The sequence below is a fragment of the Glycine max genome, chromosome 2 (assembly GCF_000004515.6).
Source record: "Glycine max cultivar Williams 82 chromosome 2, Glycine_max_v4.0, whole genome shotgun sequence".
NCBI lineage: Eukaryota > Viridiplantae > Streptophyta > Magnoliopsida > Fabales > Fabaceae > Glycine > Glycine max.
In genome coordinates, this window is record NC_016089.4 from 5,753,807 (window position 1) to 5,778,723 (window position 24,917).

The window sequence follows — 24,917 nt, forward strand, 5'->3', positions numbered from 1 at the left end:
ATGCTATATGATTTTAATTAATTTTTGAGAGCTTTCTTTCAATAATTACTCTACTATCTTTACTTTTAAAGTCCATAGAAAGAGAGTTCATTGTTACAGAAGAAATAAAATTTTATTACACTATCATTCTTACATTTTTTTCAACTTTAATCAAATAAGAAATTACCTATTTCGATGCAATTTCTTTCTATATCTTAAATAAATAAATAAGTGTAACAAAAATTTAAAAAAATATAAAGATGTCATTTTTTTACACGCACTTAAGTTTTATTTATTGGGAAATTTTTTATTGAAAAAATTAAAAAAAAAATGTAATACTGCACTGCTATGTAATTTTTAATGGAATTCTAATGATAATTTTTTATTCATTTATTAATTCCTTAATTAATTTTTTTATGAACTTTAATCAATATCCTAAACACATTATTATTGAATAATAATATTCATCATAATCAGTCACTTAAATTCTATTATTTTTATATTTTCATCTCATCACTTATCTTTCTTTTTTTCTTTTTCTCTTTGTCTCTCTCTTTTATTCACCCCAACCAATTCACCCAAAATGAGGGATTACCATTTACTCTTAAATATTTGACTTTAAATCACCTATCCACCATTCACAAAACACAATTCTACCAACAGGACAATCTTATTGATTTTTTTGAAGATCTGACATGTAACCTCCACCACACACAAACCTCCCTTATATCCACAAGTGGTTCCACTTCATCAATCAAAATTGGATGGACAAATATCAACGTGGACCAATAACAAGTCACAAGCTAACATCATCACCCAATGGCAATCCACTTTTGGATTTGCCTATATCCACACCACTCTCCTATATTCTTGTGTTGAGATTCTAAAACATTGCCAGTGCCATTCCCTTCACACCATTCTCACAAAACAACTTTCAAACTCTGAGAAAGAATGGCTGCCAACACATTGATGAGTACTGCTATCTCAGCCTTCCCATCTCTCCTTTCTTCCTCAAAATCCAGATTTGCCACCGCAGTTCCTCTTTCTAGCTTTGGTGTCACCAATGCCTCTTCTTCTCGCTTTTCTATGAGTGCTGACTGGATGCCAGGCCAGCCTAGACCTCCTTACCTTGATGGTTCAGCACCTGGGTATGCTTCAATTTCCCTTTTTTTATTTGTTTAGTACAATAATGTTTCAACATGTTTTCAGTTCTTGAAATTATGATTTGTTTATTTTTCTAGAAAAAGAACTTAGCATGTAGTGTACATTGAAAGGAACTTATGTTTTCATACCCTCATTTTTTTAGGCAATCATATTATTGGTGTGAAATATTACAGTTTGATGAATTAATCTCTGTTGGAAAACTTGTCTTGAACATATTTAGTGGGAAAATGACTAATCTAAACTATACAAACTAAAAGTACATTGTTTTTTATTAAATGTAAAAATGAAAGTAAAAAATATAAATAAATAGAGATTGGAACTGAAAAGAAATCACTTTGTTGTGGCATATTTAAGTGATTTTGAATGGTTTGCTGGGTTTTGTTGTGATGTTGATTTGTGCATGCACGTTTTGTTCTTATGCTTCAGTGACTTTGGATTCGACCCTCTTCGTCTTGGTGAAGTACCAGAGAATCTTGAGAGGTTCAAAGAGTCAGAACTCATTCACTGCAGATGGGCCATGCTTGCTGTTGTAAGTGTCTTTTGTAAAAAAAAAAAAAAAACAGCGGTTTTGTTTAGTCTTTGTAAAATTGTTAAGATGCTAGCAGAAACATGCATTTAGGATAGTAAACATTTCATGAATACTTTCATTTAATCACAGTATTATATATAATAAGTTTGTTCTCTCTTTTTACTCAAAAAAAAAGTTTGTTCACTCTTATTATAGAAAAAGTTTGTTCACTCTTATTATTACTATCTTACACAAGTAATATGAAGGATGTTTTATGATATGATTGATTGACAATATGAATTTTTTGACACTAATACTGCATACGTATGCATGAACCTCGATTTGTTAAATAACACACTAGCCAACGTCATATATTGAGATCCAATTTTATTTCACTTGAAAAAGTACGTGGTATCAGACATTGTCCCCGATATTAAAAAAAACTTTAATATGCTGAAATTTCTTATATTTTGCAGCCAGGGATTTTGGTTCCAGAGGCATTGGGCTTAGGCAACTGGGTAAAGGCTCAGGAATGGGCAGCAGTTCCTGGGGGCCAAGCAACCTACCTAGGCAATCCAGTTCCATGGGGCACCCTACCCACCATTCTGGCCATTGAATTCCTTGCTATTTCCTTTGTGGAGCACCAAAGGAGCATGGAGAAGGACCCAGAGAAGAAGAAATACCCTGGTGGTGCTTTTGATCCTTTGGGATACTCTAAGGACCCTAAAACATTCCATGAATACAAAGTCAAAGAACTTAAGAATGGTAAGAATAAGATATCTATTTCTTTTATTTGTAGAAATCGATCACAGGTACCGGGGGATTTACAGCAATTCACGCTGCTAAATCAATTAAACTAAAAAACCGATGTACTACTAACATTTTACATTTGTTTGTTGTATAGAAAATTGACAACATTTTATTTGTTCGATGTTTAGGACGTCTTGCTTTGTTGGCTTTTGTGGGATTCTGTGTTCAACAATCAGCTTATCCCGGCACTGGACCTTTGGAGAACTTGGCTGCTCACTTGGCTGACCCATGGCACAACAACATTGGAAACATCATTATTCCACAATCGATTTTGCCTTGAAAAAAAAAAATCAAATATTTGTTTCAATAGCTACCTGTATAATTCCATGTAACATTTTGTAACGAATCGGGTTGCTACGTTGGTATCTCTGTGTTGTAATTAAACTTCGAATTCAAACTCATACTCTGGCAACTCGTTGGTATGACAGAAAAGCTTGAAACAAACTTCCAAGTCCAAGTTTAAAACTTGCATTACATGATTACATCCATATCTAATGATGAATAAAACATGTTTTGGACCAACTGCAGCCTGCAAAGTGCCAATTTCCTTGAATGCTTCCTAAAGTATTAGGCATCCGGTGTATTCCAGCAAATATTATGTCAGCTAACGACTTTTCAACAACATTTGGTTTTGTTAAAACTGATTTTCCTGCAAAATAATAAGTCAGCTAAACTTATATACATGTCTCAAATTCAGCATTCAGAACTAAGGGAGTCTAACTTGAGTAGGGTGCATGAGTTTTTAAACCCCTTGGTACCTGTGTTTGATTCCTACAAGTCAAAAAAAAAAGGAAAAAAAAAATCAGCACTAAGAAATGCATATTCATTCCAGTCAATGAAAGGGAGTCATTAGTCAAGAGGTGAAAATTAGAGTATCAGGCTTTGGACTGCCAAGTGCAGTAGCTGCATTGTTGCTTCAAAAACAGTTCGACACTAAAGTCAGGAGAAGTCTAACATGTATTTTCCTTTTACTCAAAATTAGGTTTAGCTGTGCACTGTACTCTTTTATATAGTGTGCAATATTATTAATGGAAGTTATCGGTTTCAGATTAATGATTGATCACACTTCTACCTTTTTAGGAGATTTAGTTGTTATGAATCTCACCAGTATCCATTCGCACTATGTGATTTCTTTCTGGCATCCCGAATGTGGTGGTTAGTTTCTATTAATAACACCTGCATCAATTGTGCTCGAGCATGACCTTGGTTAGGAATGTACTCTCGCATACTTAAGTGTGTGTTTGGAAATGCTTCCGCAACACACCTATCAGTATTTTTTTCACGTTCAGTTGATGCATAAGCTAGTAATATTTGCACCAAGTGGACGCGCAACACTCCCCTCGTCTAAGCAAATACACGGTTAGATGCTAAGAATGGATCTATGAGGTTGCGATGACCTAGTTATGAGCTTGGCCAATGCAATATATAAAGGAAATTAAATTATTTTAAACTTTTATTTAAAAGAATAATTTAGATAAATAGTGTAAATAATCTAAAGGTTTGGTGTGCAAATATAAGATCAAGTTACATTCACATAAGTAAGAACGATCTATCTAACGGAAAAACTTATATTTGATTCCCAGCATGTGCAAAAATTCTTTGAATCAATGATAGTCACGCATCACAAACAAAATTAATCTCTGATTTATTGTGTTAGAGACACCCAGAGTTTCTGACCTAGACAAAAAAAAAATAGTGTAAATAAGCAAATAAAAATATAAACTATCACCCTTTGAAAAAGGGACTTAAATAGATTATATGATTCCGAGTTCTCATGCCTGATGTGTTTAAGTGTCCGTAGCAGTGAATGAATTGTAATGTTTAAGGTAGATTTTAACTAATTTAATATAATTTGTATGCATTATATCCAAGTTGGCACTCGATGCGCCATATCAGACACTACGCAATTATAAATGACCAATGATTTCTAATTTCTAATTTTAAGAACTTAAATTTCTTTTTCATTTTGGATATTAAAAAACCCTAAAATGACAGTAGCATATACGACCGAGCAATCCTACAAGTAAACCCCACAATTGACAACATTGATTTATTAACTTAAAAAGCTTACCTTAAAAATTATAAACCAGCCCATACCACAGTCCGATTCATCTCACTTGGCTTGGATTTCATCTTTGGATGCCCGTGAAGAAAAAAGTGAATCAATTAAAAATTTTAACCATAATATATTTTGAGAATTAATTATTCTGTATGGGATGAGATTGCTTGAGAATTCTTTTCATGGGTTTCACAATTCATACTACTTTGATTTCAAGCTTCAAAGCTGAGTGGCAAGAATAATTCCCAATTTCCCATTATTTGTCCTCCAACATAGACTACCTGTACCAAAGACAGAGTTAATTGGTAAGACAAATAGTTAATTGGTAAGCGTGATACAACACAAGGCAAAGGAAAAAGCTCACTCACAACACAACAATTCCAACCTAGAAGCACAATGGCTAAAACGACACTAACAAACACCCTCCAAAGCCTTCATCCCCCACAATATTGCAAATACAAATAATTTTCCTGATAATTTACTGCATCAGAAATGTAACATCTTTTAATTACAACAAATAAAACCCTTTGCAAGACTATTAATTTCACTTTTAGTGGCTATGTATGCCTGTTCTCAGTGGTCAAACTGCTATTCGATTTGATTCCCCAACCCTGGCTGCCAAAGCAAGAACTTCAGGGGACATTTCCCAGCTTCCACTTTTTCTTCCCCAGCTGGATCTCCTGGGATGTATTCCGGCACGGTCACTCGTTTCGTCCACTGTTGTCCTAATTTCTGGAGACAACTCACCGAATTCCCCATCCTTTACTGCCACGCGCTCATTTAATTGACCTTCAGAAGGATCAAGAGCAGTACTACCCATGTCGGCCCAGACAGTTTTCCTACCCATCTCTATGTCATCAACAGCTTTTCCCATACTCGGGCTCATAAAGCCTCCACCCACTGATCGAGCAGGTAATACTGGTTCCATCGGCACCTGTTGAAATTATAGGATTTTAGGTATAAAGGGAAGAAAGGAGACAGAATGTAACACTGAATTAACATTAACTGAAATGTAGCACTGATGTTGCCATAAAACCTATGACACTAATACTAATCATAACCCTAACTAATTAGATAAGCATAAGCAAACATGAAAAGATTAGAAAATATGGTAATCAATCGGAAAGATAATGAGTAACAAGGAAACTAAACCCGAGAAAATTATCCTTTATAGGCATTCTTTATTGGAAAAAATAAGTGGACAAACTGGAACTCTATTTGTGTGGGGTGGGGGGGCAGCAGAGAGAGGGTCTTGAAATAGTGGAATAGTCACGGAGTATGGTATTGCTCTAATACCATGTTTGAAATTTATGGAGATTTTAGACAGAGCAAGGAAGATAGATAAAAGATGAAACACTGAACTGATATTAACTGAAATATATTACAATGAATTAATGTTATCACAACTTAAAAACTTTATTTATACTAATCATAATCCCAATAAAGTAGAGATACAAATTGAAAGAAAATATGGTAACCAATCCTAAGATATAAGGAAACTAAATTTAGAGGATAACCTAAGATATTCTATGATAAGATATTTGCATAAATTCTAACAGTACCTTTGCCCTGAAATTGTTCTTTGATTGGGGAATGCTGGTGCAGAATATCTCTAAGAAATTATTGAACACTCCCTTGTTATACGGGTTGGCCCGTCGATCATATCGGTATCTGAAGTTCTCATATGTAGTCTGTAACAGTAATGAACACAAATATAAAGTTGCAAGTCCTGTAGGATAGATAGCTTAACTTTAAATTATACTACTATATAAAGATTTTAAAAAGGAATGATTACCTGATTTGTACTTATAAGATATAAATGAAAGGCAGTCAGGCCACCAACAAACCACATTGATACGAAGGTGTATATTATTAACCCTATGGAGGCTGGGGTTTTGATCATTGCCTTCCAAATTGTTGTCTCCTCTGCCTCCATAATTCTTCTAATATAGACCCAACAAAATGCGAAAACATATATACAAAGTAGTGTAGTTGAGAAGACAAACATGAAGAAGAAGCGATAATTACGCTGCATAACAATTGTGCACAATTCAGATACATAACATTCAAGAATGACATGTATAAAATAATAACTGAAAAGTCACCAAACCAGAAATATATATACAATTGAAAGGAGGATAAAAAGCTCATTAAGAATCCTAAAATGGAAAAAATAAAAAAAATAGTTCAGTTCAGTTCAACTGTATATTAAGACAGACATCTCTTATACTAACTCTAAATTCAACCCAACCTAAAATTTTCCCATAAAAGTAAAGAGTTCCAGTACAAAGCATTTTGAGAGTGGAAGCTAAGAATAACTGGAAGGAGCATTTCTCTTTACCATCATTAATAAATGAAAGCCACCCAACAAGAATTGAACCTAGATTTCCAATCTGAAACTCAATGCTCCTAAATTAACTAAAAGCATTATCGTATTATGTATGAAAGCACAGAAACTCTAAGGGATACATCTGAAAGGAAAATCTCCATAACAAAATTCACCTTAAGGACAATATATACCCCATCAGCCATTATGTCTCAATTTATGAACTCCCCTGTTCTACAACTTCACATTATTATTATGTATTGCCAAATATAATAAACTGGAAAGTAATATCATATTAATATAACCATATAATCTTCTAATGATGAATTTTACGTTTAAATTTTGACTCAAGGAGCCTAAACTAAATTTTGGAAATACAAGTGTTGATAATTAACAAATTACTAGAACATGCTAGACTTTCCAGCAAAGCCGATGTACAAAATATGAACTATTCTCAATAAGTTCCAAGATAACAAAAGATCACCCATCTCTTTAAATTTCACAACTATTAGATTCTACTGACCCCAGATACCGTGTCAGTCTTTCTGCCTAGCATTGGAAATTCTGCAGAGCAGATTCACAATTAAAAATCAATTTTGTCAAACAAAAGGTCTAACTTACCAGCCCAATGCACTGCCCAACCCAGGGACAATGGTGATCAAACCGTTCCACACAGTTATTACAAATTGAGCAGTGAGAACATCGAGGAGGCCTGTAGAGCATGCAAGTATCACAATACTTGACCTTAACAGTAATTCCATTGACCTCAACTTCCTTAATTCGAGGCAACCGCAATTGAGGAGTTTGACCAGCCCCAACATCTAGACTACCTTCAAAACCTTCTGGTTCTGGAGGATGTGCATTGCGTGGAATTATGCCAGGGTCTCGGCCAGATGTTAACAAGAGAAGAACTAACACCTAAAAAAGATTATAGCATCAGCATACAGTAGGAAATAATATACTTCATTGCTCATAGTACAGCTAATGTGCAATGCCATCCAAAAAAATTGATGTGCCAGTACTTCCACCTTATCACAAAATATCCCAAATGATAATTAACCAGCACATAAAAGTCAATGGTTGTGACAAACCCCTACCATGTTTGTGGCTAGTAATACATGCACCAAAAGAAAGAATTTACATGTAAAGAAAAAAATTCTCCTTTCAAACTAATTTGTAAGAGATGTATTATTAGTTTAGTCTGCAGGCATACTCACCAAGGCCTTGTCCAGATATTGATTTTGTGAATTACAAGGCAAACTCACAAGTGGTTAATCAATTTGTATTGACATGACCACCCTGAATTCAAGGGGAAAATGTTAGTACTTATTAGATTATCACTGAACTAAATCTTATCTCAGCTTTGAAGTTTTAACTAATAGATGTACCATAATCTTAGATGGTTCAGACAATTACAGTTATGGAATACTTCAGAAATTACAGTGTTCTCGCTCTCTCTCTCCCTCTAAGAAAGTTGTCTCCTAACGGGTGACAGGATGTGTGATGTGCTGTTCTAACTTCTAATTCAGAAACAACAGCAAATTTACAATGCATAGTAGATCATATGGAGAAGGATTTTGTGTTTGGTGAGCATGGAACCTGATGGATAACTAAAGTACTGCCTTCTTGAATTTCCACACAGAATTTTTTACTGGAATTGATGTTTAGATTATATCAGTCCAGGAAAAAGATGGTATTAACAATGTTTACTCATGTCACGCATTCTTTTAAGTTTGAACCCAAGAAAAGATACAGCAAGTGCTTCACAGGACCTGCAGACCCTCCACACTTTTCCACTCAATTTCTTCCAAACTCACTTTCACCCTTTCCTCCTATATTTTATTTCTCACAATCAAATTCCCTTCTCCCACTATTCAGTGCCAGCTCAACATGCAGTTATGTCCCAGATTATCAACAAGAATATTCCTCAGTTTCCTATTCTTCCCTCCTCACCCACACGTAATCATCATGCACTTCCCAACCCCTTCCTTGTAGAATACACCTTACTTACAGGAGATCTTTCAGAACCCCATTGCTTGGGAGCAATTAATCTCAATTAAGTTAAAAGGCTTTCACAAAAACAAGGACAATACTGTTCTATAGCAGAGTGCTATTTATGCTGACATTTGGTGTCTGTAGTTAGAACTAAACACTTGGATACTTAATGGGAAATCACAATAATTGATAATGGAATAAATTGTATTCACCACGCCCAGTTTTCAGATTGCTTTTTATGCAGTAAAGTGCTTGCAGTAGGCTTGCAATTTTATTTGGATTATTGGTTTAAGGAGGAGGATGTCTGCTCAAACTTCTCTTTGCAATCTTTGTTTCCCCTTCCAATAAAATATCATCTTTAATTTAAACAAAATGACACAATGCACAATACTTGGCTTGGCCATGGATTCCATTTCTTTGTCAGGAGCAAAATTATGTTAGTTGCACTAGTTTGATCATATTAGTTTCATTATAGCCTTGGCTAGTTTTGTTGTAGTTATCATTCAAATAAGCAGACGGAAAAAGGGGCATTAGCCAAGTTGTATTTCATTCAGAAATCAGAAGTTAACTAAATCCCAGCTTCTAGCTTACTTAAAACAAGTGTGTCTGAGTCGTAACATAGAGAAATGTTTCTCAAGTCACGATTATAAACAAAATTCCCAATCAATACAGTTGAACAATGTAGGCTCAAAGAACGAAATTGAATGCATGGTGTGTGTTTGTACGTATATGAAAGAGAGAGAAAGAGTCTCACATAAATTGTGAATATAACAGCAATGGCCATTATGGTTATCCCCAAGTGATCAGAAAAATCATCTATTAGTTTTCTGGCAACATAGACACAGAAAACTGCAACAGGAGCAGCAATAAGAAAAATTGTCAGGGCCAATGATCTTGCATCTGGTCCAAATATGAACCTGCCCTGAAGAAAAAATTTCTGCAGGAAATGGGTGAAAACAGTGAATAAGTATTTTCACAGTAACAAAACCACTAGAACAATAGCACATTTCAAATAAATTTGCAGCATCAGCCACTAACATAATAATATTCTTTTTAAGTTCTGTGGAAAAGACAATTTAGGACAAGCAAATACAAGATATAAACTACTAATACTTCAACATCACAATATAGATAATTTGTCATAAAAATAATGTACATATTAGTCAGTACTCAGTACTGTCCAAATTCAGTGACAAGGGTTCTACCTAAATTCAATATATCTATGATCTTCGAAAATAACCAGCAACTACTATCTACTTCACATCACAAAAATGTATGGCCAATCAACCCACTATTCTTGTCTTAACCTCACTTCACTATTCAACTTACCCAAAATGTCTAGGGCTCTATTTGGATAAACCTCTCTATAAACACTTGTCGGAGAAAAAATAATAATAAAAAGGTAATAAATTGAGCTTTCCAAATGAACTAAAATCAACTAATGCACTTAACTTTTATAAAAGCTCTTTGCATTTAACATCTTTTAACAAAAGTTAAGGTGCATAAGTTGATTTAGCTCATGAAAAAGCTCAACACATTTTACCATCTTAGTTTCTTCACCTATAAGTGCTTATAGTCAAGTTTTTCCAAACAGGTTCTTAGATTCAAACACCAAAGCCTCCTTGGGCCAGATTCATTCTCCCATGTTAGTAACTTTTCTCCTCAACACAAAAACCGATTTCCACTAAAAGAAAAAACACTAAACGATCACAGTAAAAAAAAAAAAAACTGAAAATTTAAAAAAATAATAATAATAGAAAATAAGCAATAACAGAATGGCGGGTGGGTGAAAATAATAATTTTAAAATAAACGAAATTAAAAGTAAATAAATAAAATTGGGGAAGGAAAACTCACATTGCTCCCCTTCCACGCTTGGTAGACCCGCAAATCACCGGATCCCGAACCCGGATCCAGACGCTGGGGTGGAGGCACAACGTACATATCGTATCGTTTTTTTATATAAAAAAAAATAAAAAAAAATCACTCTCTCTCTTTTTCTGTTGAAATAAGGGAAAAAGGTGAGAGAGGTTGACGACAATCTAAGGTTGCTCGGAATTGGAGGACATGGCGGAAATAATGGATGTGTCACCGGCGAGCTGAAGAATGTGAATGTGGATGCAATGGAAGTAAACTAAAGTGAGGGTTTCTTTATTTTTCTTGTGTTGGCTTAGAGAAGCAACAAGGGATTCGCTTTACATTTGACTACTGTCACAGTATATTTGTCTGTGCTTTACAGAGTGTATATAGCGTGACGTGGCTAGGAAATATAACAGAAAAGAAAAACAATTAACAGTAAGATAGGATAGGATGTAACTCATATTTTTACATTCCACTTAATTTAAATTTTTTTATTCCTTTTCATTTTACCTAATGATACTTTTTTTTTACAGTTGCATAACGATACCTTGGTATGTATGATCAGGGCTTGCACTTTACTGCTTTAGGATTATTTATGCTTAATCCTTCTGCTGAATATGTTGTGTTATATGATTTGGTTTTGTTGAGGGACGTGTTAGATCCATTACCGAATAGTGTTTCCCATGTTTAGGTTATTGTTAGAAGTTTTTTGAGTTTTTAGATGAGTAAATGTTTGTTTTGTTTTTTGGATTTGTGAAATGTTGTTATGGTAGTTTTTTTAATTTAAATAAGTAGTAAATAAATTCTTGAATTTTAATTTCATTAAATAAGTTAATTCTTGTCGTTACAGTCTTAATAACAATGTCAATTCAAATGTGTTAAACAGACAGGTGTGTTATTCCATTCAAATGCTTACTCTTTTTTATTTTTTATGTAAGATAAACCAAATTAAAAGAATTTAGGTGCCAATTTAACACAAAATTATAATATCGATTACTTTTTGTTTTATATATTGCCAGATGTTTAAGACCTTATGTAAATCTTGTGTTTAAGACCTATAATAGCATACATCTTTGTAAAGATGAAACAACATTTATTTATGTAAGATGTATGCCCTCCTTGTTGTTTCATCTTGTGTAATAAATAAATAAATTTATATGCTATAATGTGTATAAGTATCATAATTGTTTGCTTGTGTTTTAGATTATTTTATTTGATATAATAAAAATATCAATAACATCGATATATAATGCAAATTAAATGAACAATAAATGAGATTTAACTTTTCCCGTGCATTACATAGGTGAGTAACTAGTTTGTAGTTTGTAAACATGCATGGGAATTAAGACCTAGAACAGGAAGCCTTGCCCAATAGCATTTCAAACCAGGTGCACGTGTGTAGCAAGATTAAATCCCTTACGTAGCAATGACAATTGACCACAAGTGCCTTGAATTGAAAGTCACAAATGGTGGCATGTTCTCAGCGGTCTTGGCTCATGACGAGATTCGGGATGTTCATTTTGATAGTGATAGGTATAAGTTTTACTTCATAAAAAAAACAACAACCAAGTTTTAAACAATAAACCACATATATTTTGAAGATGAGTTAAAATTATATTTCAAGTCATAGTTTTTTTTTTTTTTTGCTGAATTTTGTTGTAAGTCATAGATTTAATATCTTATATATTTTAAAAAAATATATAATTTTTTAAAATAATTGTGTTAATAATAACTTCTGATTTAATAAATAATATTGTATATACATAAAATTATTTTTTTATAATATATATTAAATTATATACTTTTATTCTATAATTTAACTATTCCAATCTTGTCCTATATTAATGGATCAGATTCATATTCAAATACATAAATGACATCAAATTTCAGATCAAATCAAAACAAATACATTTAACTCAACCCACCCCTTGCAACTTCAAGAAGGTCTCCCACCCTCCCCCAAAAACAAAAAAACCATGAAAAAAAAATGTCCAGTAAGCATAATGTAGAAACTCATGTGCAAGACTGTTTACACTGCTAAAGTAAACAAAACACACATTGGGGGTGGGAAAATTTTAACTCAGTTGTAGTCATTAGTCCTATTGTAATTATAATAAATAATATATCCAGCATGACACTTGAAGTCAACATGTAAGACAATGTTCAAACACATAATTATCTCCTCTTTTTTCCACCCTTCCCAGATTTGGTGGAAGGTCCAGCAGTTGATGTTGATGAAGTCTCCTGCTTCTTGGTCCTTCCATGATGCCTAGGTACCATCTCTGCAACCTTTACCATTAGTTGCTTTCCTGCAAAACAATCACCGCAAAAATGAAAGCATTAGATATTTCAGATTCTTTGTATCTACGCAGTTACAAGAGGATAATTTTCTCATCGATTTTGATAAGTGATATTTACAATGAAAAAAGTAAACAGAGAAATTGCTTTTATATTGCCAGAGAGACATTAAGGCTGTATTTGGTTCAACTTTTGAGTGCTTTGTATTTTATATCACATCAAATCTATATAATACCAATTTGTGATTATTTATTATAATAGGACTAATTACTTTCATCTCTTGTATTCTATATCACAGCAAATCTTTATCAGTATTAACTACGGTGCTAGTTTCAAACCTTCATCTCGTAAATTAATTAATAAATATGTACTGAAAAGGTATCTTCCTATTAATAACATCTACAATCAATTTAAATTCAATTAAACAAGACAAACCCTGGCCTATTTATAATAAGTTTTATCTCTCTGTTTGCATGTAAATTTCCATGAATTTCATATTAACTAAACCAAATAAAGACAATCTAAGTTTTTCCTTTTGGGGAGGGTTGAATGGTCCAGGTAGCAATCCAATCCATCCTGATCTGCAGCTAACAAAAATAAGACTTTGAAGTAGAAGGATTGGTTTGCTAACAGTTAAAAAAAGCATTAAACTGAATTTTAATAGATTTATAAAATACACTACTGTCTTTGAAGGATTTAAAAAGAGAGTCAAGCAAGGTAATCAAGTAACGGATAAATTAGAATTTTATCTACAAGTGTAGGGGGAGGAGGGGGCGGGACTACAGCAAAATTTGTCAAAGAACATGTAAAAATTGTCAACTTTAAGTAAAAGCAGTAATCCAGTCCACTATACTCTTATTAGACCTAGATACTGTAGACAAGTATTCATGCCTCCATTTCTAAACTGTACACTACACTGTACATCTTAATTAAGTTTTCAACTTTAAAAACTGAAAGGATATCTAACAGCTATTAAATCTAAAGAAGCTACAAAATTAAAAATAATATATATATATATATATAACATTGTAACTGTTACAACTAAATCATTCATATATAAACCAGTGCATATTAACACAGTTTCTTAGTATCAATTTAATCTTCCAACCTTCTAAACCAGTGCATTTGATTGTGGTGCTACGCATATGAAACATTTTCATTCTCTCCTACTCTTGTGATTTTACCCACAATTCCACATAAATCCTTGATTCCTTTTTTTTCTTCTTTTTATTCTTGACAGCATTCCAGAAACAAACTACTTCAACTGAAAAAGAAATCACTTTTGCCATAATCATATTATGTTCTTAATAGCACTGGCACTACCTTAAAAAGTTCACAAATATGAGAAGGCAGAACAAGACGTCGTCGATCAAGTTATAGATACAGAGCATGCTAATATCTTTCATTCCTTGGGTTCAAGTCAAGAGTACCCACTTGTCATTCAAAATTTTATTTCTACAAGAAAAGCACATATTTTTAAATTTATCAATTTAACTATTAGCTCTACATATGAGTACATGACTTTTTTTTATCAATCTTGCATTCCCAAATCTAATTTCATAATACCAATAGTACTCTAAGTCCAAGCCACACTTCATAGTGACCAGTCCCAATCTAGTGTCTCTTGAGTCATACAAGTGGAATACAATAAGACTGCTGGAAGAGAGGCTTGCTCAACTCGACACCATGTGCCATACATATAGACAGACAGCCAGACTTGATGATCCAAATGACTGATACAAAGTATTTTCACTTGAAGCCAGAGTGTCTTGTCGCATTAAAAGTAACCATAAGCTATAAGGGCCAATCCAATTGCCAAGTGAGTCCCAACATCACAGTTGGGAAAAGACATCAAAATTTTGTAACCATGACACTGACAATTGTACATTACACAAACCTTCTAGCTAGGCCTTTGACAATGTTTAAAAGCAATTCTATCCTTAGCAAGACACACATAAATACAGTATGTAGTTCAGCCATTGGATGAATGAAAATAATAGCCAAAAGCAACATATTGATTCAGATTCATATTCATATATTAAAAAAAAAAACATAAAAAGGGTAGAAAGATTAAATCTTACTGGATGAGATGGTTGAATTAAAGAGAGTTCCATCCTCCTTCTTCAGCAACACCCTCACGCGCCCTCTCTGCATGAAATCACGAGGGTACGCCTTGTCTATCTGTAAAGTTATCCATCAATAATCAAATTTCGCAGTAGAAATGAAAACAAAACCAAAATTAACACAACATCAACAAAGAAACCAACCTCAATTGCAAAAGGAAGCTTCAGATAGCTGCAGCAATCACCGATTTCAGCGCAAGTAGGGTTTTCGCAGGCTTTGGCGAGGCCAATGCGTCTTCCTTCGGCCATCGTTTTTTTGGAGTTTATGTAAACAGGATACATCACAATCCATTTCTTTATGTTGGACAATTCGGCACCGTCCATGTTCCCTCACTCACGCGCTGCAAATTGAGGACGAAGCGCAAAAATCCCGAACTGAATCTTCAGTTCTACGATGGCACACACCGAAACGGAAAGAAGGAGGAATGAAGAAGAAGACGGTCTTCGATACTGGTCGGCCCAGTCAACCCACCCATGCTCCATCTAGAGCACGGCCCAAAATAAACGAATAATAAAATCTAGATCCACTATTGCTATTTGCATACCCCACAATACTAATACACCCTCCTTTTCATAAACACTAAATGTCACTTTCGGCATCTTATATTTTAAAAGCTTCATTTTAATTTTAATTCTTTGTGTTTATGAAACTTTAATTTTGATACATTATGGTTTAAAATTTTTATTTTAGTCTTTTATGTTTTTAAAAGTTTCATTTGGATCTTTTGTTTTGTTTTTTGTTAAGAGCATTAGTGTTTCATCAATGTTTCAAATTTTTAAATATAAACTATTTTAGCCATCACTATTTTAAATTAATTAACTCTTAAAATTACACTTGAAGTAACTTGATAAAAGTTTTGTCACATTCACATCCTTGTTATATTTCAAGCCAAAGAATAGATGCAGTGATGTAATGTCTTAGTTGCATTTATATGAATGTGAACAATTTATTTAACAGAAGAATTCGTAGGAGTGTTTGCAGTGCAGTGTTAACCTTAAATTAGTCCGAACCAAACAAAAAAAATTAAGTCTAGTATAATTTGATTTAGTTTAAATTATTTATAAAATTCAACAATAAAACACTAATTACAACAATAATTTCTAGGGATGTTCACAATTTGATTTGATTTAATTTTGGCATGTCAAACCACAAATCAAATTGTGTGGTTTGAAAAAAAATCAAACCATTAACCATCAGTTTTTCTACGATTTTTAGTTTTTTTTAGGCTTTTTGATTTTAGGCTCGATTTAGTTCAATTCTAAACACCTTTCAATTTCTATTATATGCAAAATTCTCTTAGATTAATGTAAGTCACACACTGCTAGCAAAAGTAGCCTTTGACCCTATGAATTGGAAAATATACATGGTCTCTGACCCAACATTAAAAAAAAAAAAAACTGTTATATTTTGCATTTTAATATTTTGGGGTGAAAAACTTCATTTTAACAATTAAAAGATGATGAAAGCTAAATCCAAACAAGTAGAACAAGCGACCCAAGTCGCACATAAATTAATATATGAATTAAACATAATTAATCTTACTAATTGTTATGGTTATACAACTAAGAATACAGAGAAATATGACTTCCAAACACTACAATTTGAATGTAAAGGTTCGTACAACATTTTTCTTTTTCTTACAGTGTTTTTTAAGGGAATTTTCATCAACAGTGCCAAGAGCAGATAATTTGATGCCATAGGAAGCCAGACGATTAATATCCCTTGGAATTGGAGACTGCCAAAGACCGTCCCACCAAGCAGAAGGGAGAACTGGTGTGAAGGCACATTGATTGCCCTGGTTGCGACAACTCAATGGACCAGCATATCTGTTCCACACATGGCCCCAACCACCCTGATTCTTTAGGCCATCAATCAACAAATTACTCTGGAAACTGCTAAGGAATGTAAACCTTGAACTAGACTTGTCCCCTGAAGAGTAAAAATATTTCATGTTTCAGGTAAATTTGTGCTACCATGATTGGATGAATGTTGCCAAAATTGAATTTTGAAGGAAACTATTTTGCAAAATTGATTTAAAGTAATGTGATTTATGTCTATGTAAAAAAAAAAATATTATTTATGTTTGGATATTTTCATTCAAAAAGTTACTTAATAGCAAACCTCAATATAAATTTTTAATTCAATGAAAAACCTATTTAAAGTTGAATCAATTCTGTATTCATAATCAATTCATCAACATGAAAACAAACATGTAAACATGTATCTAGGCCTGATATTTCAACCTGATCTAGGAAAATTCAACGTAAAACCAAACAAGATCACTTAGTGTGTGTTGAATAAGCATTGACAAAATTGATTTTGAAATGAAATTAATTTTACAAAATTGATTTTGAATTGATGTGACATTTTTTATTCTAAAAGCAGTTAATAACAAATCTCACCATGATTTTTTTGTATTCAACGCAAAAGCTATTTAAAGTTATTTAAACTTGGAATCAATTTTGGACCCCTGGAATCAATTCCTTGACATGTAACTAAATATGTGAATATTTACCTCAAATCACGTTAACTTACAAACGTGATCTTAGAAAATCCAACATGCACTTACAAGAATAAGTAGAGTGAATAACAGAAATACCCAGATTGTATGCTGCAGCCAGTGCAGCGATTAATTGAGCATATGTAGTCCCGACACGGTGGTGAGCTCCAGAAATGGCGGCATATTTTGCACGAGAAGCAAGAAAAAAATCGACGAAAGCAACCCATCTAGGCGCCGTACCCCAATCCCTCCTTCTAGAATCTGTAATGCGCAAACCTTTAAACATACTTCCTCTGAATTTGTCATAATCAAAATGAAGAACCTGGGAGCAAGAAGATATGAAAAAGAATCAAAGACCCACAAATTTTATAGCATATATAGGTTAGTTGCATCATGCATCATTGCTTGGACCGTAAATTGAAAAACAGATTGGATAATGAAGCAATGAAGCATTTAATACAGAAGATTGCCAATATTGAGAATAGCATTTGCCAGTTCTTGATATCAGGTAATAATTTCATTGTTAACTAATAATATTTTTTTGGTATTAAGTATTAAAACTGATATATGTTTTCATCTACACATGTATAAATTTGCATGCAGTTTAGCAATCAAGAGCTGAATGATTTGCCTCTGCAAATTTACTTATGTTAGACATATACATTATACTTTTAACAACAACAGGTGTATCTGACACCACAACCACCTTTGGTCTTGATGACATTAGATGTTGACTTCGTATGACTTTTTTCAGGCAACGCAACATTGCCTGCACAGCTCTTCCAGACCTGAAAAAGGGGATGCCGAAAACAGAATTAGTCATTTAAACCCATATCTTATACGAAGGTTGACCATTGCTACCCCAAAAAAAAAGTTTTGATGCTACATGCATTTTTTTTTTGCCTACAAACTACATGGATATTTTGCATCAACAATGCTCATAAGAGAAAAGGCATAAAAACACTCTTTGGCTCCTCAAAGAGTTCTGTCTAAGATATATTAAATTAACTTTTCAAAAGTAGTAAAAGTAAAACCATTTTATCAGAAATCTCTTCAGTTAATTCATCAATCAAGCATGATGATTTCCACTCAAAGAAATTAACGCATACTTCCATAGTTCCATTACCTATTCATAAGCATCCGCATATGCAATGAGATGTCAGGATTCTCCCCACCACCAATAACCCAATTGACAGCTGCCTCAACATCTTCTGAAGGAAATATGAGAACCCTCATGAGCTCCCCAAAAACATTAGGCCGTATACCTAGAACTTGCGGGTCACTAAACAAATTGAGAGCAGCAGTTCTCATCTGAGAGTGTATATTCTTTAAGAAAAACTGTGCCGCCACAGAATCTACTGTTCCATGAAACCTAAAACATAAAGTTTATGCTCATTTATGTTGCTTGTGAGACTAATAATTAACAAGACTATTCTCACCTTACCATATGATAGGTTGCTTCCATTTCTTCCAATTGCTACAGATAACATTTGTTTCTACTGGTTTCATAAAATCATCAATCCTTATAACCAGTTTCCTCCCATATTTGCTTTCACAACCTTTGTGTCTCCACAAATGCTTGATTTCTTTAACCGTAAAAGTAAAGTTGGAATAAGAAATGTAGTCTCCAAAAGGATATTTTCCTCTGCAATTTAGCAACAAGGTATTAATAATGGAAGACAAGACCACACAACAGAAGAGCGCAAAAAAGATCTGGCACAAGTTATGCTTTAAAGCTACCAAAGACATTCATATAAGGACCAATAAACATCGATATACACTCTAAATTTCAGTTGAGAGAGAATGTAGAAGCTCTTAAAAGTGAAAAACAAACTAAGTCTGGCTTGAGAAAGAACCAATATGCCTGGTTTGACTGATGATCAAGGAGCGGTTTAGCATTATACTAAGTGCTGCAGCAGTTAAGACCTTGTACATTTCATTCCCAAAACCTGCCTCACTTGCCTTCCCCAGAACAAAGCCATGTCTACAGAACTGCTCCGGGGGCAAATCCCTGACTCTTGAAGCACCTGAAACAAAAAAGAAAAAAGTCATCTTCTAATCTATAACACTGTTCTCCACAGAAGCACGAGGAGTGTGTGTGTGTATATATATATATATATATATATCATAGTTTCGTATATCTAATTAAACTCAGAGGACACAACTACAACTTTAGATATTTATTACGTGTTTTCAGAAGATTAAAACTTGCAGATTTATTTTATTGGCAAATGTTAATCGTTAATTTTTGTTAACAGGGATCAAATTTGCGACCTTTCCCTCCTTCCCTTCTTTGTTATCAACCCAACAAGCCTTATATCTCCTGGTTAAAACTTGCACTAAGAATAGAGAAATAGTTTTCTCTTGTATTATTTTTTCAGTTTGTGTAAATTCTGTTGGTTGTTTCTAAATTTAAAAGGTTTCACTTTAATTTTAGACCTTTATCAACATCATGTTAGTATTCAGTGATATTATAATATTCATTCAAACTTTTTTTAATCAAGAAGTTTATAACAACTTACTTGTACACATTATTCAACCAACCGAGGAGTCTGACGCCCTTGATTATATTAATTCATTCAAACTTGATGACATTAGCAAAATTAACACCGTTTGTATGATAAATTGTTGGGAAAAAAAACTAATTTGGTCTGATAATATGTCAACCAGTATTTAGTAAGATTAATTTAGTCTAATATGTAAGGGACCCAGATAAAACAAATAAAATAATGAGAGTACAACAATATATTTTAGCCTAATAATAATAGTATGAGAATCATTAGAGCTATTTTTTTTATCTCATCATTTATTTTCTTCCAATTTAATTATTAAGATTAGCTAGAAAATCAACCAAAAAAAAAAAAAAACTTGAGTTATTCTTCCTCTCTTGTGCCAATATTAATATAGCATTTATCTAACATAGTAGAAAGTAGAAACCCAAGGTAGCAAGAAAGGCGAAAGTACCGTTGGCAAGAAAATGATTCTGAATAATCCTTCTCACTCTGAGGGACTCCTTGCCCACACCACCTCCGAAATCCTCCCCCATTTCTTCCACCGTCTTGCATGGCCTCTCTCCCACGTGCCGAACCGCCAAGATGCTTTCCACGCGCGAGCCATTGTTGGAAAAAGTGTTGAACTCCGAAGAAGAAGCTCTCGAGAGAGGCACGGTGCTACTAGCGGGAGCATCCAAGGGCCTCAGCGAAAGCACCAACAGTCCCAAACCAGTCACCACTACACACAAAACAAATAATGGTTTCAGTGACAAGCTCCTCCTCTTTCCTCCACCGTACCTCATTTTCCCCCGAAAAGGATGCGAACAAAGCAAAGCAAAAGCAACCTTTCATTTTGCCCATGAGTGATGATATAGCCATCCTTTTCGGGTTCGGGTCAGAACCCGAAGCTTTTTGTCGTTCCCATCGAAGACAACTGTCTAGACTCTAAGATCAATAAATTATGAAGTCCATAAAGAAAACCTGGCAGTGTTCATAAATAACACGTGTTTTCTATTGTGTTTGGATTCTTCCTATCACATTTCTGACCACTAAATCTCTCCCAAGTCAAAATCTCACTTGACAAGATTCATTCTCTTTCGTAACATTAAGCCTGGTGTGGTTGTCAAGAAAATATCGCTCAGATTTCTTTTAAAAATAGTATGAATCTTGCATCTTTATCATATTACTTTAAATTATTCTTTTTTTCTTCTATCCAACTAAAGTACCAAATTCACCCTAATGCAAGCAAAGTAAATATATATTTTGTTGATAACTAATTTGTTGAAGAAACACATAAAGACTATTTAAACTCGGGGAAACATGATCCCCCAAGGCATCGGCCAATAACACTGTTCAAACTCTCCGGGGGCAATCACCCCATGTACTGTGTTTGCATAGAGAAAATAAAAATATTTGAATTAAAGTAAAATATAAGAGATATAATTTTGTGAGACTTCTTTTGGAATTTTTTTATCTGTATACATATATATTTTTAAGATAATTAGTATAAAATTATATAAAATTAATTTTGTATATTATTATTATTATAATAATGGTTAAAGTTTAATTGTGTAAAATTAGTTGTTTTTTTTATGTTATTGTAATGATTAAAATGCTAACTAATGTAAAATTAGTTATGCTTTTTGTTATTATTATCATTTAATATAAAAATTAATTTCAATTTCATGAGTAAAAGTAGTAATTTTTAAAAATTATTATTTATCACAAGTTAAACATTTAAATAATTATATAAAAAAAAAACCCCTTATCACCACTGTCACCACCCAAATAAATCCTTTAAAGTAAGTTTCACATGATAAAAAATTATATTTAATATTAAGACTTGTTTTATTTCATATCTGGTAGTGAATCAATTAATTTAACATTCAATATCATTGACCAAATTATTTAAATTTAAAAAAATTAATTCACAATAAGGGTTAAAATCTTGATACTAGAGTCACTCGTATGAAAATGCCACGAAACAATTGCACTATCTTCCAGCTCTAGATTACCAATTATTATAAAAATAGATACAAAATTTACTTTTGATATTGGTTAAAAAACAAAAAATAAAAAAGGTAAATGGGACTCAACGGTCAACCGCACAAATTTGCCACATTTATGTGTAATTTTTTGTCTCGGAGCTTTCTATCCATTCGTTTTCTTCTTTCTCACACGATCAGCCATGAGGGCATGACCACTTCAACTCTCAACCCCCGAAATTTTTTAGAAAGAAAAAAAAAAAAAAAAGAAGCCAAAACAATAACAGGTCAATATCCATCAAAACCAAAAAAGAAGTAATTAAGGAAAATAAAAATTAAAAACAGAAAAAAGAAAAACACAAAGTGGGTAATTCTCCAATGTTGTATTGGCATTTATCATTCTGAAACACCTTATTTTGTTTTTCTTTCACTGAGGGAATCCAAATCTTCATCGCATCAATCACAATACAATGGAGAAGAACCTTGCCGAGAATTCTGGCAAAGCCGAAGACATGAACACCGGCGACAACACTACCAATTCGCCGGCAGCGCCGGAGCCCGAAGATAATAAACTCGACGCCAAAACGGACGGCGAAGGAGAAAAAGCCGCGGATTCAGATCACGCCGAGGGAGACCAAGATCCCAAAGAGGAAGAGAAGAAGGAAGAAGAAGAAGAAGAAACCGCGGAGGCTCCACCGGATTCTCCCCCTCCAAACCTCGAGAAGGTTTCAGAAGACATTGACAAATTGCTCGCCACTCAGCAACACAATGCAGATGCTAACAAGAAAGAAGTCACCACATTCGATACGCCTAATTTCATCCCCATTTTCTTGCAACTAGTGGAAGAGAAAATGAAGAGGTACGAAACAAATGAGGCAAAATTGGGTGAGAATGCGGAAGAGAAATCGTCGTTTCTGGAATGCGTGAATCGCATCTCAAAGCTGATGAAACATTTCTCGGAGTACGCTCAATCTCATCAAGAGGAAGATCAAGAAGAAAACAAGGACAAGGTCAAGGGAAAAACAGACTTGATAATCAACGGCCTCGGCGCGCTTCAGCAGCGTGCGATGTCGTTTTTGGAGGACGAGTTTCGGTCTCTAATGGAAGAATCTAGAAACCAAGCCAAACCCGCAGAGCAAAACCAGAACCAGAAGGGGAAACAACAACAAGTGGCGGAATCTTCTGAGCCCGAGTCACCTGCAGAAATGGTTACGGATTTCCCGGGTTTACCGGAGGAAACGGTTACGAAACTGAGCAAAATAGCTAAAGAAATGATCACAGGCGGTTACGGAAAAGAGTGCTGCCATGTCTACGCGCTTTCGCGAAGGCACGCGTTCGAAGACGGAATGCACAAGCTACTAGGTTACGAGAAGCTCAGCATCGATGAAGTTCAGAAAATGCAGTGGGAGCCACTGGAGCGCGAGATCCCACTGTGGATCAACACGTGGAAGGAATGCACCTCCGTGTGGTTCCCTGGCGAGTGGAGGCTCGCGGAGTCAGTGTTCGGCGAAGAGAAGGAGCAAGATTCTTCCCTATCGACGAACAATATCGCGGCGAGCCTCTTTGCTAACCTCTCCCGCGGAATCATGATCCAGCTTCTCAATTTCGCGGAGAGTGTCGCCATGACGAAGCGCGCCAGCGAGAAGCTCTTCAAGTTCCTCGACATGTACGAGACCTTGAGGGACGTTATTCCCGACATGGAGAGCCTCTTCCCCGCCGACGACGGGGAGATCAAGGCCGAGACGACCTCGGCCAAGTGCCGCCTCGGCGAGGCGGCGGTGCTGATATTCTGTGACCTCGAGAACTCTATCAAATCGGAAACCGGAAAAACTCCGGTAGCCGGCGGCGCGGTGCATCCCCTCACGCGCTACATCATGAACTACTTAAGGCTAGCGTGTGAATACAAAGACACTTTAGAAGAAGTGTTCAAAGAACACTCCAAAATGGAGCGGGCAGATTCAACAAGCAGGCCACAATACGAAGATACCAAACCAAACAACAACAACAAACAGAAAGAAAACGTGTCACCTTTCGCGGCGCAGTTAATGAGGGTGATGGAGCTTCTGGACACAAATCTCGAAGGAAAAGCGAAGCTGTACAAAGAAGTACCACTGAGCTGCATATTCATGATGAACAACGGAAGGTACATAGTTCAGAAGATAAAAGGCTCTACGGAGATCTACGAAGTGATGGGAGAAACGTGGTGTCGCAAGAGATCGACGGAGCTGAGAACTTACCACAAGAACTACCAGGTTGAAACGTGGAGCAAGATTCTGAGTTCTCTTAGCCCTAAAGGTTTGAACGAGAACGGGAAGGTGCACAAGCCGGTGCTGAAGGAGCGCTTCAAGAGCTTCAACGCGGCGTTTGAGGAGATTCACAAGACGCAGAGCGCGTGGGTGGTGTACGACGAACAGCTTCAGTCGGAGCTTAGGGTTTCTATTTCCGCGCTCGTGATTCCGGCGTACAGGTCCTTCTTGGGAAGGTTTTCGCAATACTTAGATCCCGGAAGGCAAACTGTAAAATATATTAAGTATCAAGCTGAAGATGTTGAGACTTGCATTGATGAGTTGTTTGATGGGAACCCTCATGGGCGTCGCTAGAAAAAAAAATAAAAAATCACCAATTACCTCCATGTCAAACACATGCACACACGTGGATTTGATGAAGAAAATAAGATGAACCAGAGGGAGTGAATTGAGAAAGATTGGCACGTGCGTGTTGAAGCTTCTTCCTTGATTTGATTGGTGGTTCTGTTTCCACACCACTGGGGCGAATTGGGTCGTTTTAATGTAATTGATGATTAACTTTCCCTCTTTGGA

General features: G+C 34.7%; 5 protein-coding genes across 6 annotated transcripts; 2 read left to right on the forward strand and 3 right to left on the reverse strand.

Annotated features, from left to right (window-relative positions):
* The first annotated feature begins 856 nt into the window (after positions 1 to 856).
* Positions 857 to 3,121, forward strand: LOC100305992 (chlorophyll a-b binding protein 6, chloroplastic-like). The gene is made up of 4 exons (NM_001249067.2): positions 857 to 1,127; positions 1,570 to 1,672; positions 2,128 to 2,416; positions 2,590 to 3,121. The coding sequence occupies exons 1-4, from the start codon at positions 931 to 933 to the stop codon at positions 2,739 to 2,741; spliced, it is 741 nt and encodes a 246-aa protein (NP_001235996.2). The 5' UTR covers positions 857 to 930; the 3' UTR covers positions 2,742 to 3,121.
* Positions 3,122 to 4,818: 1,697 nt separating this feature from the next.
* LOC100780559 (probable protein S-acyltransferase 7) lies at positions 4,819 to 11,056 on the reverse strand. The gene is made up of 6 exons (XM_003518075.5): positions 10,697 to 11,056; positions 9,596 to 9,778; positions 7,468 to 7,764; positions 6,316 to 6,549; positions 6,083 to 6,211; positions 4,819 to 5,454 (listed from the first exon to the last, which is right to left on the reverse strand). Exons 1-6 carry the CDS (start codon positions 10,781 to 10,783, stop codon positions 5,101 to 5,103), a joined length of 1,284 nt encoding a protein of 427 aa, XP_003518123.1. The 5' UTR covers positions 10,784 to 11,056; the 3' UTR covers positions 4,819 to 5,100.
* Positions 11,057 to 12,661: 1,605 nt separating this feature from the next.
* LOC100500027 (uncharacterized) lies at positions 12,662 to 15,526 on the reverse strand. The gene is given in 3 exon segments (NM_001248869.2): positions 12,662 to 13,008; positions 15,079 to 15,178; positions 15,265 to 15,526. Coding segments are annotated over 3 exon segments (414 nt in total). The 5' UTR covers positions 15,445 to 15,526; the 3' UTR covers positions 12,662 to 12,874.
* Positions 15,527 to 16,602: 1,076 nt separating this feature from the next.
* On the reverse strand, positions 16,603 to 21,047 carry LOC100818889 (uncharacterized). 2 transcript variants are annotated; one of them, XM_003519881.5, is made up of 7 exons: positions 20,586 to 21,047; positions 19,486 to 19,648; positions 19,066 to 19,266; positions 18,748 to 18,993; positions 18,253 to 18,409; positions 17,721 to 17,943; positions 16,603 to 17,050 (listed from the first exon to the last, which is right to left on the reverse strand). In XM_003519881.5, exons 1-7 carry the CDS (start codon positions 20,914 to 20,916, stop codon positions 16,716 to 16,718), a joined length of 1,656 nt encoding a protein of 551 aa, XP_003519929.4. In that variant the 5' UTR covers positions 20,917 to 21,047; the 3' UTR covers positions 16,603 to 16,715. The 2 variants fall into 2 exon arrangements, with proteins under 2 accessions (XP_003519929.4, XP_014620832.2); XM_014765346.3 differs by having other exon boundaries at positions 18,328 to 18,409; positions 20,586 to 21,044.
* An 848-nt stretch (positions 21,048 to 21,895) lies between these two features.
* LOC100819960 (exocyst complex component EXO70B1) lies at positions 21,896 to 24,901 on the forward strand. The gene has a single exon (XM_003519883.5). The coding sequence runs from the start codon at positions 22,569 to 22,571 to the stop codon at positions 24,696 to 24,698; it is 2,130 nt and encodes a 709-aa protein (XP_003519931.1). The 5' UTR covers positions 21,896 to 22,568; the 3' UTR covers positions 24,699 to 24,901.
* Positions 24,902 to 24,917: the final 16 nt, after the last annotated feature.